Consider the following 14,840-nt stretch of genomic DNA (forward strand, 5'->3'; position numbering starts at 1 on the left):
GGATGACGTCGCGATGATGGGATGTCCGGGGTAGTGAAGCAGGGCGCTGCGCAAGTTCTCAAGGGTTATGCAGTGTCAGAAGGCAGCAGCTGGGGGGGCAGTGATGACTCCCCGGGGCTCAAAAGGTAACCCAGGACTCAGCATGATCTCCCCCCCCCCCCGGGCCCCACCGTCAAAGTGCAGCTGGTGGGGCGCGTCCAGCGGCCGAGTGTGCGCCCAGAACTCGACGTGCGTCGCGCCGGCCAGGAGCGAGGCCGGCCGCCCAGGCGCGCCCTCCGCCCCCTCGGCGCCCTGATCGCCGCGGCGGCAGCGCCGCAGGATCAGCACCGCCGCCGCCTCCAGCGCATTGGCGGGCCGCCCCGGCGCGTCGGCGGCGGAGCCCTGCGGATGCCCCCCGCCCTCCGCCCCGCCCTCATCCTCGCACGCCCGCGCCACGGCGGCGGCGGGGGCGGCGGCGCCGCCGCTGTCCTGGTCGGCAGCGGGCAGCTCGAAAACGTGGGAGAAGAACGGCGTGTCGGGGTAGAAGTAGCCATGCTCCCGCCAGTACGCCGCGCCTGGCGCGAACGCGCGCTGCAGGCGCACCAGCAGGCCGGGGGGCAGGCTGTCATCGAGCGTCCACGCCGCGGTCAGGCCGGCACCCGCGTCGCCGGCGGCGGCAGCGGCGGGCGGGGCGAACAGCGCCTGCCGCGACCCCTCGGCGCGGGGTCCGCTGCCGGTGCCGCCGCTGCCGTCGCTGCTGTAGGGTGGCAGGCACGCGTCCCAGACGGCGGGGGCGAGCGCATAGCGGCAGCCGAGGGCACGTAGCTTGCGATGGGCGGCGGCATGCTCGCCAGCGAGGCTGTCTTGCACGGCCTGTGCGTGTGGTCCAGGGAGAGGTTTGCAAGGATTGTTCAGGCGGAGAAGCAGAGGAACAAGGGCATGACACTGCCACACGCCGTGAAGGAGGGGCAGGGGGGGTGGTCGCCAGCGAGGCGCGATTGCGTCCAGCCGTCCTCTCGCCCCACCCGCGGCCACCGGCAACTGACTCCGCGCGAAATATATTGTAATTTACCTGCCAGTACAGCAGCTCGGCCTCCTCTTCCATCCAGAGCCCGCGCCCGGCTCAAAAAATCTAAGCGGATCTCGGTGATGTTTCTGTCATTCGGCCGCGTTCATGCACCCCGAAGCCGTGTGGCTAGCCTATGCTCGTTTTGGGGTGGGGCAGGATATGTGCGATCCCTTGTGGGTCTTGAACGCGCTGCCGGGCCGCCGACGAAGCGAGTGACAACCGGGTGACATACGCCCGAGCCCCGAGCTTACGGCCTGGACTATCAGTCGGCCAGCACACCAGCGTCATCTGCGTATCTGATGGCTGTCTCCTGTTTGCCATTGCCTTCCGCTGGGCGCTGCAATGCTGCGTTCGCAGGCCCCCCTCATCACATCCCCCCTTAGCACAAAAGATTTGTTACTCAGTCAGAATCGCGTTCACCACCACAAATTAGTGCTGTGTCAGCAAGCATGGGCGTACCAGGCATACGACAGGCCCAGCCACGTTTGCAAACACTTGTGCTTTCAGAGCACACCCAGGGCAGCCTGCAGCAGCATCAAGGTTAACAGCGGCGGGCTGATCTGTGCAGCAGATGCTGAAACACAGGGCAGCAGCACCTGCAGACACGCTGGGCAGCTGACAGCCTGCTTCAGATTGTGCAGTACAAGATTAACAAGGCACACTGGTGGCATCGCCTGGTGCACCAGGCGCCGCACACACCAGATGCGGGGTGCAGTTGGGGGCGCATCGTAGCCTTCAGGCCTGGTGGGACACCTCCATCAAGGCCTTGTGCCGCAGCCCGCTCATCGTCTGCATCATGCTTGGTTGCAGATTGTGTTACAAGTGTAGTTGAGACAGTAGAGGGGCTGGTGCAATCGGGATGCTCAGGCAAGGCGTGCGCAAACACCGGCGTGTGCTGTGTCGCGATGTGAAGAGGTTGGCCAGCCTTGCACAGCAGGCCGTGTGTCGATGCATGTCACATGACCGGGTGCACCATGCGCGCCGTTCTTGCGCCCATCAACCGGACGATCAGGGGTCTTCCCCACAAAAAAGGTGCTGTGGCTTCAATGCCGCCGCGTGTGGGCCCTGGCCCTTACGTGCGTACAAGCCATGCGTGTGCCCTCGGCGCGCACGTGAACCGCGAATGTACGTTTCTGGGTATTTCCACCATCGCCCAGTATTCGTTGGCGACTTTTTGATTGTACTCCCGGCGCCCGAAGTCCCGTAATAGACCACGCAAGGCAACGAGACTGTTCATTTGGCGGAAAGCTTCTCGAACCCCCCAAGGGGGGGCAGGCGGGAGGATTGGTCACGAGCCGCAGGCGTGCTGAATCCGCCACGCGCCCTTGTGTGGAGTATCTGTGCACACAACTCCGAGGGCACAGGTCCAAGGGCGCTCTGACTGCGCCGCAGTGCTGCGCCGTACCCGCGACTCGCCACGCCGCCGCATCTGGCGAACGCCTAGCGAATACGGCCGACGTACGGCTTGTCGAGGCGCGGCAGGTAGAGCCTCAGGAGGATGACGCCGATGAAAGAGCCGGCCGACAGGATGGACAGCCCTACGCACGGAGGGTGAGGGATGAGACAGCGAGACGTGTCAGCCTCAAAGACAAGACGCTAAAGAGATGAACAGTGTGCTGGTGCTTGCACAGGTCCAAAACCCAAAGCAAGCACACGTCTGCTGCGTTGACCGCTGTGGTGGCCCGCCACAAGGCGGTGCTGCAACCCCCAGGGGGAAAGTATCATGCAAGTGGGGCCAGGCTCACAGATGGCCGGCGCGATGCCCTTGATCTCCGCCGGCAGCTTTGCTTTGAGGGCCGTGACCACGATGGGTGAGATGCCGCCAAGGATGCCGTAGCCGACAGCAAACGCTGTGGCACAATAGCGGGGATGGGGCGAAAAGGAGCAAATATTGAGGGGTACATTCGTGTTGGAGGTAGTGTCCGAATCACAGACCCCAGCCCCTTGTAGGCCCCATCAGACAAGTGCCTGCTGGCATGCACAGCAACATACGCTGCACGTGCAGCGGCCAACATCTTGTAAGCGGGCTTGGCTGGAAGCAGGCCGCGGCGCTCTTACCGAAGCTGAAGCCAGTGGTGCGCTCCAGGGGGTGGTAGATGCGTGTGAGGGGCAGCACCACAAAGGCCTGGCCGAAGCCGATCACCAGGTGCAGCAGGCTGGGTGCCACCCAGAGCGCTGCGATGCTGCCAGTGCCGACCCACCTGCGATGGGAAAGAGGGACAGGGTCGAACGGTTGGTGGAGGCTGAGTTGCGCTTAAAGCAGGGCGATGATGCGCGCGAGTACAGCACATGGGGCATCACAGCACGCACGGCATGAAAGGCTCCCTCGATGTGCATTATCAAGTCCTAGGGTCATACCCCAGCGGCCCCCGTACCAGTAGAGGCCAAAGCCAGTTGACACGCCGACGACCACGGTTGCGGCCCAGGCCCTGATGGCAGGCAGGCCGTGGTCCAGCAGGTAGCCGGCAGTCAGCAGGCCGGCCGCATTGAAAAACAGGCTGATGATCGTGATCGTCACTGCCAGTTGCGGGGAACGAAGGGGCCCATTGGAACAGAGATAGGAGGTGGAGCGGCAAGAGCAGAACAGGCTCTTGGCAAGAAATGGTGGGATGATGTGAGGACGGCGTATGAGACCGACATTGGTACTTTGCAGGCTGGCCCGCTGTCCTGGCTGGCTCAAGGCTGGCAAGAAGCAATCTGCTGCAATCCAATGCCCCCGCAAGCATGTCCTACATATGCCCCTGGCGTTGCTCACGAGCGATGGGGCCGGGCAGGCCAAAGCCGTTGGCGAGCTCTGTGGCCAGCCAGGTCACAGCCACAAAGAAGCTGCGCGCGTCACGGTTGGCAGTGGTGGGGTTTGGGGTTTGGGGCATGCTTAATTCAGGGCACGGAAGGTGTGGTGAGTGGGCGCAAGTCCACCCATGACCATATCCCCTAGCTGACTCAAGGGGGTTGTGCAGAGATCGGAGTGCATTCAGACGTTCACCCTCATACAGGCCTTTCGTAAGCGCTGCTCTCGTTTCACAATTCCAGGCACTCACGCTCCAAACACCCAAGCGCCGAAGAGGAAGTGGATGGCCAGGCCGGTGGCATTGTTCTTGAGCAGGCGCACAAACGGCAGCTTCGCGCGCGAGTGGCCGTGGAAGGCCGTGAGTACGCCCTGGTCCTGCGCGTCCACGTCGCTCTCCTCGTCATCAGACTCAGGGGTGGCCTACAGGGGGTCGAAAAGGGCACGGCGGGAGTCAGGTCGAGGGCGGGTGCTGAGCAGGGCAGAGGATGCAGGACGGAAAGCGCACCGCCCAGCAGGCTGTGAAGATTTATGCTTCAGGAGGGACAAGCCAAACAGCGCGGCATTGTAGAACCACCAGGTCAAACGCAAGTACTGGTAAGTAGCACGTTTACTTGCGCGCTGTGTCATGCAGGGAGCATGGGCTGCGCTCACCTTGCCGGTGGTGGGGGTGCCAACAACGAGGCCCGCGTCAGCTTTCACAGTGGCGCCGCCCTCAACGCCCTCGGCCTCGTCAGCCAGCTGCTCTTCCTTCTTGGCGTTGACAAAGGCAGCAGGCTCTGGCAGTCCGCGGCGGATGTAGTATCCGATGAATGCGGTGAACCCTGCCACCAAGAAGGGGACGCGCCAACCCCACTCAAGCATCGCCTCCTTGCTCAGGGAGGCCTGGGTAGTACAGAGGTAGGAGAGGCAGGGAGGGTGATATTGACAGAGGTAAGAGTGGGCATCTGCAACAGGAGGTGGGCTGCTGTGCACAGGGCCGGCTTTCAATGGTGCCAGGGCAAACGTGCATTCCAAAAAGTTTATGTGCGTGGGCCTACGGCTGGAGAAGATGCAAGGAGCGGCAGGGACGAATGCTGTGTCTGCGAGGAGGCTCACCTGGAGAGCCAGCGACAGCAGAGAGGCCAGGGCCAGACCGATGTTGACCATGCACTGCAGGGCGGTGACGCTGCGGGCGCGGGTCTTCACATCAGCCAGCTCGGAGATGTACACCTGGTGGTGTGGGATGGAGGACAAGAACAACAAAACTGCCGTGAGCTTCGAGGGTGAGAAATACATGGCAAAAGCCAGGAAGTCACAAGGGCATCCAGAGCATGCACAGCTGCGACTGTGTCAAGGGCAGAGAGATCGTGATCTTCCATGGGGAATACTGTGTCGCGAGACTCTCTTCAGTCAGCCGCCAGCACGTTGATTGCTCACTGCGGCGCCACCAAACTCGCCGCCAAACGCTGTGCCCTGGATGATGCGAATGACTGCAGCGCACAAGATAGCGACAGACAAGCTGGGTTAGGGCCAGCACTATCAACTTGTTCACGGCAGTCCTTTTGTTTGTAAATGAGTGCACACCTCTTGGTATGACAGTGCTTGTCAAGCTATTGCCCAAGTATCAGTGTCGTGCTTTGATGACCTGTGCGGGCTCCCAACCTCTTGTACTTTAGGGCCTGCGCAGCCAATGGCTGCATGGACCATACATGGCGCCCGCAGCTGCTGTGTAGTGACATGAGCTCAATGTGCCCGCGCCCGCTATAAGAGCCATCCAGGTGACTTGCAAGTAGACCAACCTGAGCACTGTTTGCGCTGCTTGTGCCCAGGATTCAAGTTGGGAGCCCTCTCCCACTGCCGAGTATCTTGCTTTTGCGTGCAGTACTACTAGGTGCTCCCTCTGGGCCCCATCTCCATCGCGAGCAGCAAGCCAGGCCACTCACTAGCCAGCAGGATGGGCGATGCAATTCCAGCCGAGTAGCGGCCGATGGCGTATGTTGGGAGGATGCCAATCAGGAAGGTGCCAAAGGCCTGCTGCAGGATGGCGAATGTGAAGGACCAGCGGCGGCCGTACTTGTCGCCGATGTGGCCTGCGCATATGGGCATGGGCGGAGATGGGGGCCAGGGGCATGGGTGTTGGAAGTCGTGGAGCTTGGGGCTTGGGCTCATGAGAGCAGCACCCTCAACAGAGGGGCGAAATCAATACAGAGGCTGCAATGGACCGGGCGCGCGATTGCTTCGGGGGTTGCAGTCCCCCCTGTTGTACCCAATGTCCAAAGTCTGTGTTGCACGCCCCGCACCGTAGAACAGGGCGCCGACAGGCCGGGATACGAATGCGATGGCAAACACTCCCTGCAGAGGATGGCAGCGAGTGTGCTGGTTTGCAGTCGAGGCGAGGAGTGGTCAGGCTGTGGTCTGGCCCAAAGTGGCGATTGGGCTCTGACAACCCTGCAGGCACGGCGGAGCATGCACAGCTCTGCGCCATATGCATGCTCTGGAAAAGGTTACAGTGTTTGCTCTGTGCGCGCGATGCCCCCCAGGCTGGCAGGTCGGTGCCGGTGCCGCACCCAGTAGGAGAGGGCCGTGACGACGGGGTCGCCAGAGGGGAAGAACACCTGGACAACAGGTCAAGGCAGGTGGAGGGGCCGGGTCCATTCAAGGCAGTTGCGAGGCGGCCAGGCGTGGACGCTACTTGACTGAAGTCACAAATTGACATTGTGCGTGCGACGGGGGGTGCACAACCTGGCTGCTGAGCGCGTCCCCTTGTGCACTGCGCAATGCAGATGAACAAAGCCACGCACTGGCTGGCCATTTGCCAAAGTGCAAGAGGCCCCGCACCTTCCCCAAAACAGCACTGAGCTGGGTGTAGCAGTCTGCACGAGGTGCAGCACAGGGCGGGGGTGGAAGTCAGGATTGGTGTTTTGTGACAAGCGGGCGTGCCCTGGACAACACCCGCAGCCGCCACTGCGGCGACATCATGGGTTCCTGGCCTTGTCTGGTGACTCTGTACAATCCCACCGCGGGCCCAGGCACACAAACCCCCCCAGGGCCCCTCACAGAAGTCAAAGTACTCCAGGATTGTGCCGATGCCAGCAACGATGAGAACCTGGGGGTGGTGATGGGCACGTCATCCGCTGCGGGTTGCTGACGGTATCCTGGGGCGCGCACCAAAATGCCAGTGGCACCCACTGCAGGCGGCGGAGCATGCCAACGCGACCCAGGGATGCATGATGGCTTCTCACCAGCTTCCACTGGTTCACATCCAGCGCCTTAGGCTGGAACTTGGCAAGCACCATGGCTGCTGCGAGGCTGCTTCGGTGTGCCGGCGGGTGACGCAGGGGTGGAGGCGGCCCCGTGCGGTGCGCCTGCAGACCGAGTGGTGAACGAGTAATGAGAGTGAGTGGTGTGGATTCAATGTGTGCAGCACATGCAGGGGGATATGCAGGAGGGTGCGGTGTGGCGCAGCGGGCAATCTGCTGGCCTATGGCTCAATCGATGGCGGCAAGGTTACCTATCGGCGATGTTTGGCAGTGGCCTGGGAACGGCAACAGCAAATATGATTGCTGATGCTGTATGAACACGATATTCTTTCGCAACGCTGATAGCCGTCGTGTTTCTCCCGAAACGCCGCTTTTATGAGGCGAGGCTGCAGGGCTCAGTGGCCTCATGGTCAAAACCCGGGCCACTGCGGGCTGTCATATCGATAAGATTGTGCATACGAGAAACTTCGAACATCACATGCTGGGGACTGTGCGGCATGTGGTCAACGCCCTGTTGCGGACAACTGTGCAGCATGGGGCAAGGCGTTTGAGAACACCACAAGCGTCATAGCATGAATGTCTGGCGTCTGTGCACTGCGTGCCTGACTATGCCTGGCTATGGCTGGCTATGCCTGCTGGAAGCTGGGCCCATACCAGCGCGTTGCACAGAACGGAGCCAGACTCAAGACGGTGCAATACGTCCCAGAAAGTGCTGAGGTACTTCCCCATCATGGTTGTTGGAATTGGGCACTGCCAAAGTACTGTGAATAATGCGATTTCTGTGATCATACCTCCAGCGCTACCATGGGCAGGAGCATGCAAGACGCAGCGACCACCTCGCTCTGCCGAGCGCACCGCAAGTGCTGCAAAGTGGCGTCAATTTACGTTTTTGCTTGCCAAGGAGGGCACACTGCCTGCCCAGAGCATTGCAAAACCATCGGTTTTATGAACATGGTGGAGCGCAACTTGAAGGGAAACTTGCAGAAAAAGAAGAGAGCTTGTTTGCGGCACGTTCCAGGTGTGAACTATTACTCAATCAGGGGTTACTCACTTGCGCACGAGCCCAGTCATGCCGGTCGATGCTCCAAAGCACAAGTGCGTTCAAGTGGTGCGGCAAAGCACAGTGAAACGCCAAGTGCAACACCAAGCGTCTGGGGCTTTTTCCACGGCTGGGGCTGCTTTCGCCCGACGCGCAGCCTGCGCAGTGCGAACAACTGCAGCAGCCGCGTGGTCATCGCCACCTCACCAAAAGCCGATGCACGACGGGGACTTGCACCGCTTCGACCGATCTATTGTTTTGCTATCTTCAGTCTTTGTCCTCGCACCCAACGAGCAAACCCCGATTTCTCATCAGCCACGCACCTGTCTGTTTAGCGCGTCGTCTCTAGCAATAATTTCTTTTGATTTTTTTTCCGCGACTGCGATGGCGGGCGAGGAGGGGCTCCACACGCTGGAGGATCTGAGGTGCAGTGGGAGCATGACGCCGCGTGGGCACCGCCGCGCGCTGCATGCAAGCAGCTTTGCTTGCAGTGAATTGGCTTGCTTGCACTGGGTGCAGACTTGATGTACATCCTTGCATGCGGGCTGCCGTTGTGCAGCAATGGCAGAGATGGTTGCTGCGAAAGTGGTGCACCAGGTGCCAGACTGGTCCCGCGGGGCTCCTGACCTCGTCTGCAAAACCACGTGCCCACTCCCTGTCATGACCACCTTCACCCTCACCGCAAGGTTCGACAACCTGGTGCTGCGGGCTCTGCCTGTGGAGGAGGGCCCTAACCGGCCACGGCCCGTCGCTGGCGCCTGCTTCTCGCGCGTCCAGCCGGCGCCGGTGGACGGCCCGCGCGTGGTGGTGGTGTCTGAGGGCGCCCTGAGGCTGCTGGACCTCGACCCCGCAGAGGTGGGCGGGCAGGCGCGACTGTGGGGCGCAGGGCCCCGCCACGGCCTGGTTCGAAGATTGCATGGTGCACTCGCATTGACTGGGCCGGCTGCGTCCGGCTGGTGGCGCTCGTCTGCTGGCTGGTTTTGGCTGGGGCTGCATTTGGCAAAGTTCAGTCGGGAACTTCCCGCCTGCCGCCCTCCCCTACATTTCTCCCCGCGGGCGAACCATCCCTCAATCCCATGGCCACGCCTCCACCTGGCCCACCTCCTGACTGGGCCCCCACTCTCCTGCATCGCCCTCCCCTCCAGGCCTCCTCGCATCCCTCGGATTTCGCAGAGTTCTTTGGGGGCAACAGGCTGCTGCCAGGGGCGCAGCCAGCCGCCCACTGCTATGCAGGCCACCAGTTTGGCTCCTTTGCCGGCCAGCTCGGGGTGCGCTGTGACGGTTACGGTAGATTGAGGGGCTGAATCAGGGCAGGTGCTCCGGCCTGGGGCGCAGTGACTGACGCATGCATGCGCGCAAAAGGAATGACGGTCGCCGTGCGCGCTGGTGCGCGGTTATTGGCTGTGGTGTAGACTCAACCAGCCGCTGGCACACTTGATTTTTGCCTGCTCGCCGGCTCCCTGTTATGTAGGCAATGTGGGCTACCCACAACCAAACCCACACACCCACCCGTGCCAATGCAGCTCTACCCACCACTGCACATGCACAGCGCCCCCCCCCCACTCGACCCCCTCCCCTGCCCAGGATGGTGCGGCCCTGTACCTGGGGGAGGTGGTCAACAGCAGGGGGGAGAGGTGGGAGCTGCAGCTCAAGGGCGCGGGGCCAACACCATACAGCAGATGTGGGTGTGCGCGGGCTGCCGCGGGGTGCAAAGCTGGGGGCTGGCGGCGCTCGCACCCGCCATAGAGCGTGAGGGCTCGTAGTGATCCGCGTTGCTGCATCGCCTGCTGTCAATGAAAGGGGGGCCATCGACGGGCGCTTTTCGCATCGTCCCCCGCTTGCTTTGGTCTAGCTGGATCACCGTCGCCCTACCACCCCTTCACAGCCGCGCCATCCTCCTCCCCCCTTCTCTGCTTCTCCCCCACCTCCCCCGCCCGTTCCAGCTGCTGATGGCCGCAAGGTGCTGCGGTCCAGCCTCCGGGAGTTCCTCTGCAGCGAACACATGGCGGCGCTGGTGGGGGGGGCGGGGGCGGGGATTGCTGCGGGGCTGGGGGCGCTGGTGGGCGGGCCTGTGGTTTTGTGTGAGCATGTCGTCTAGTACCACAACGGGCGCGTCGGGCAGCAGCAAGATCCCAGCGCCTTGTCATGCATCCAGAGCCCAAGGAGCGTCTTATCATGCATCCAGAGCCCAAGGAGCCCCTTCGCCGCACCCCCACGGCCTACTTGTCCCTGCCCTAGAAGACCTTTGTCAACCATCACCCCCTTCCGCCTTCCCCACCCAACCAACCATCATCACCGTCACCATAACCATAACCGTCATCATTCCCATTTCCATTACCATCCCCGCCACCATGATTCTCACTTGTTGCCGCCAGGGTATCCCCACGACCCGCGCAGGCAGCCTGGTGACGAGTGACACCCGCATCGAGAGGGACCCCCTGTACGACGGCCACGTGCAGCAGGTGGGCCACCCTGGCTTTGGTGCGGGGAGGGAGGCCTGGGGGAGGCAGGGGGGTGGGAGGCCTGTTAGTGGGAGGGCAAATATTGGCTTGGTCATCAGTCGCGTGGATTTGGCGGCTTTGGATCGCGCTCCCAGGGCAACTGCAAGGCGCAGATGCAGGCAGGCTGCTAGTCTGAGCTCTGCTCCTCCTCCTCCTCCTCCCCGTTTCTCATCCCAGGAGCGTGCGTCAGTCATCAGCCGCATTGCGCCCTCCTTCATCAGGTGCAAGGGGGGCTGGGGGGCAGCACCAGGGCTGCCAGCCGGTTTGCCCCCCATCTGGGGCGGCTTGGGCAGCACACATGTGTGGGCCGGGGCCCATTGGTGGGGATAATGGTTGAGAAGACATCGCCCATGATGCGCGTCCCGCAGCCAGTGTGATCAATGCTATCCTGCTGCATGCCACCTTTCGCACTGGACTTGCAAGCCCACCCGCACCTGACGGCCCACCCTGTGCCGCCCCCCCCCCCACCACCCGACCCAGGTTCGGGTCTTTTGAGATCTTCAAGCCCCAGGACCCCCTCACCGGGCGCTCCGGCCCCAGTGCGGGGCGGGAGGGTGAGATGCTGCCGGGCATGGTGGACTACGTCATCAGGTGGGTGCTGGGCTCACGGCAAAAGCCGGAAGGGTTGGGTTGGAAGCGGTCTGGGCAGTTGGGACATGGTGGGATTTTGCTACCACGACCAGCCAGGTGCACTTGGGAGGAGCGGCAGCATGATGCATTGCGCGGTCAGGCCCTACTTAACCACATGCGGCGTGCGCGACCAAAATGAATTGCCAAGGAAATCGCCTTGGTCCTGCTCCAACCCTACATTACCCACCAAGCACACTCCATCTCTCCCGCAATACACAAACATGCGTGCATACAATCTCAGGACCCACTTCCCAGAGGTGTGGGCAGCGCATGGCGGGCCCCCAGGTCTGGAGGGCGGACCAGAAATCACACCACAGCAGGTGGGTCCCATTCTAGTGAGCTTAGGGGCCATACGACTACCCGCCAGGTTGCAAGTTGACTAGGAGCACCATGAGGTGGCGGGTGTTGCTGCTGAACCACCAAAATGCCTCCAGAACAGCAGCTTGGCTGCAGTTGTAGCACACCAAGGCTGCGCGGTCCTCTTCGCATTTCGCACGGGCCTGGAATCTCACGGTCGCCTTGCGACCCCACCAAATCACCCACCCACCTACCCACCCACTCTGCTCCCAGCGCGCCGACATGACGGCTGACTGGTACTCTGGTGTGTGCCGCCGCACTGGACGGCTGGTGGCTCAGTGGCAGTGTGTGGGGTGGTGCCACGGCGTCCTCAACACCGACAATATGAGCATCCTGGGGCTGACCATTGACTACGGCCCGGTGGGGCTGGGGGAGGCTAGGGGCGGGGAGAGGCTTTGGACAGGAAGGGGTGCTGCTGCTGTCAGTTTGGGTGGGACACAGTTCACAGGAGGCTGGGGCGCGCTTGCTGTGTTGCGGGGATCTGGTTGTGGTTGCACACTACGTACCACAAATCCCGTGCACGATTGGGTCAAACACTCACAACCCTCTTGCGGCCGCCTGCCCTCACCTCGCCGCCCACCGTTTCCGGTAGTTTGGCTTCATGGACCGGTGAGTGGGGGTGCGGACAAGTCAGGATTGCACCCAGCAAACGATGGTTGTTGCTGCGCCTGCTTCAACTCGTCAATCCTCTGTGTGCGGGCTGCCCATGCCCCACATCCCCTGCACACGATGGCCGTGGTCTCTATGACAATGAAACCCATGTGGCTATGCTGCACCCGCCTCCTTACCGCACCCCCTTCCAGCTATGACCCGGGCCACGTGTGCAACGGCAGCGATGACTCAGGGCGGTATGATTATCAGGTGAGACTTGGGTTGAGGGCGGGGTGTCAGGTGCATCTGCGTCTGACGCAGCATGCTGCAGAGGTACTGGACCCGGGTTGGTGTCAGGCTGCCGTGCTGACGGGCACAATGCACTCCGTTTTTGCACCGTTCCACAGCCAAGGTTTTGAGGCCTTTTCCTTGACCGTTTCGTGGACCCTTTCAACGACCTGTCCAGTTTTGCAAAGCTGCACTACAAAGCGGCATGCGAGCATGCATGTGCGCGTGCACACGCGCACACGCATGCGCGCACACACACACCTACACGCATAACACACACACACACTCACACACACACACAACACACACACACACACACAAAACACACGTTCATCTGGTTTCCCTCCACTAATAACACCACCCACCCACCCACCATCCCACCCACCATCCCTAGGGTCAGCCTGAGATCTGCCGCTGGAACTGTGAGATGCTGGCAGCCGCGCTGGGCGGGGCACTGCTGCCGCCCGCCAAGGTCCGCGCGGGGCTGGCCGCCTTTGACCGCGAGTATGACAGGTGGGGGTGGCTCGTGGCGCTGGTCTGAACCATGTCATGAAGATAGTCGTGCGGACAAATAGCATAAATGGGGTATGTGATCTTGCACATGCGCCCATCCCGCACCCATCCCATTGACCACCCTTCCCCGTCCCATCCCCTTCACCCCACCTCTCACATGTCTCACACCACGCTCACCCCACCCTCCACTCAAAACCCCACCCCGCCCCACCAAACTCAGCACCTACCGCCCCACCATGCGCCGTAAGCTGGGGCTGCTGTTGGCCGACGAGGGCGCTGCTGACGACACGCTGACGTCAGACCTCCTCCAGCTGATGGCCGACACCGGCGCAGACTGGACCAACACATGGCGCGCCCTGGCCACCTTTCCCATGCCGCCACCCACGCCCTCGGAGCCCGGCGAGACGGCGCGCGGGCCGGAGGGCGGGGAGGCCGTTGCGGGGGCGGCCCAGGGAGAGGGGGCCGGGCTGCCGTTCCCGGACGGTGGCTTCCTGGGGCGGCAGCTGTCTGAGCTGGCGAGTGTTGATGAGATGGCCAAGGGGTCCGGCTCCAAGATCCCCGAGGACAACCTAAACGTGAGCACGGAGGCCCCTGGGGTTTGGAGCGGCACAGCGCCTGTCATGTGAGGCCATTGCGCCGCAGCACGGACCTCCAGGAGTGCACTGCCCATCTGACAAAGCGAGCGACCGCATGCGCATTCAGTCACCCAGTCAGCCGCCGCACCATCATTCACCCCCTATATCCTCTCACATTCTCTCGCCTCCACGGCGTCGTGGCACTTGTCTCCGCCCCTGGCCAGATGATGTCATACGTGGCACTCCGCGATCCGGCCATACTGCACGCCATGGGGCTCACACCAGAGGTGGGTGAGCAGGCCGCCTGCAGCTGCTTTACGCCGCGCTCTCCTTGTCAACCTTGATTCGATGACGCACTGCGGGAGAGGCGGGGCGCAGGTCACAAGGCCCATTGCTGCCGCCGTGGGTCAACCACATCACTGCCTGCTTCCAGCGAAACCTGGAAAACACCCTTATTCGCGCAAACAACCCACCCGCATCAACCCTCTCAGTTCATCAAGGCCCAGATGGCGCGCGCCCAGGCTGCGGCCAAGTGGCGCGCCACCACCCCAGAGTCCAAGTCCCGCCAGGATGCGGCGGCCTGGGCCGCCTGGCTGTCGCGCTACGGCGCACGCCTGCAGAGGGAGGCGGCGCTGGGGGGCAGCGACGCGGAGCGGGTGCGGGCGATGATCGCGGCCAACCCGCGCGTGGTGCTGCGCAACTGGGTGGCCGAGGAGGCGATCAGGGCCGCCGAGAAGGGCGACTTTGCCCCCGTCAGGCAGCTGCTCGTGGTGCTGACTCAGCCCTTCAAGGAGGCGGACGACGTGGCCGCAGGGGAGGTGGCTGGCGCTGACGGCAAAAAGGGCGCTGCGCAATCAGAGCCCGCAGGCGCGCCGGAGCCAGTAGCCGGCGTGTGCCCATACCGCATTGGTGGCAAGCCCCCGGCCTGGGCGGGTGAGCTGTGTGTCACGTGCTCCTCGTGACGGCGCTGCAGGCTGGCTGTGCCCAGGGTGCTCTAGGGCACAGGTCGGGATCGGGCGGCTCCTGGTATCACCCACGGTGGTCCCTTAGGGTCACAGGTCTACAGCAGGTTCCACGCATGCAGTGTAGACGGCCATGAGTTTATCACGCCACCAAGGCAACGCGAATCCGCAAAGCTGTTTTTGGTGAGGTTTTGTAAACGAAAACCGCTTCACCTGCTTTGCAAGCTTTCCCTTTACATAGCAGCATCCCATCTTCTGCCACGTGCTTGATTTTTGTTGCGCATACTGTGCGCCACTGTCGCACTG

General features: G+C 62.4%; 3 protein-coding genes across 3 annotated transcripts; 1 reads left to right on the forward strand and 2 right to left on the reverse strand.

Annotated features, from left to right (window-relative positions):
• Positions 1 to 75: 75 nt before the first annotated feature.
• Positions 76 to 1,084, reverse strand: MNEG_2305 (hypothetical protein; the record flags this gene model as incomplete). Its single annotated transcript, XM_014049214.1, has 3 exons — positions 76 to 89; positions 171 to 852; positions 1,052 to 1,084. 3 exons carry the CDS (start codon positions 1,082 to 1,084, stop codon positions 76 to 78), a joined length of 729 nt encoding a protein of 242 aa, XP_013904668.1.
• Positions 1,085 to 2,488: 1,404 nt separating this feature from the next.
• On the reverse strand, positions 2,489 to 7,114 carry MNEG_2306 (Inner membrane metabolite transport protein yhjE; the record flags this gene model as incomplete). Its single annotated transcript, XM_014049215.1, has 15 exons — positions 2,489 to 2,586; positions 2,794 to 2,898; positions 3,107 to 3,249; positions 3,424 to 3,565; positions 3,804 to 3,874; positions 4,090 to 4,259; positions 4,491 to 4,721; positions 4,935 to 5,048; positions 5,256 to 5,308; positions 5,762 to 5,908; positions 6,119 to 6,170; positions 6,386 to 6,433; positions 6,657 to 6,691; positions 6,876 to 6,924; positions 7,061 to 7,114. 15 exons carry the CDS (start codon positions 7,112 to 7,114, stop codon positions 2,489 to 2,491), a joined length of 1,512 nt encoding a protein of 503 aa, XP_013904669.1.
• Positions 7,115 to 8,777: 1,663 nt separating this feature from the next.
• Positions 8,778 to 14,534, forward strand: MNEG_2307 (Selenoprotein O; the record flags this gene model as incomplete). The annotated part of the gene is made up of 11 exons (XM_014049216.1): positions 8,778 to 8,972; positions 9,263 to 9,385; positions 9,702 to 9,798; positions 10,515 to 10,579; positions 10,796 to 10,839; positions 11,099 to 11,209; positions 12,409 to 12,466; positions 12,879 to 12,997; positions 13,218 to 13,572; positions 13,797 to 13,859; positions 14,064 to 14,534. 11 exons carry the CDS (start codon positions 8,778 to 8,780, stop codon positions 14,532 to 14,534), a joined length of 1,701 nt encoding a protein of 566 aa, XP_013904670.1.
• Between the last annotated feature and the right edge of the window lie 306 nt (positions 14,535 to 14,840).

The sequence above is a fragment of the Monoraphidium neglectum genome (genome assembly GCF_000611645.1).
Source record: "Monoraphidium neglectum strain SAG 48.87 unplaced genomic scaffold scaffold00257, whole genome shotgun sequence".
NCBI classification, from domain to species: Eukaryota; Viridiplantae; Chlorophyta; class Chlorophyceae; order Sphaeropleales; family Selenastraceae; genus Monoraphidium; species Monoraphidium neglectum.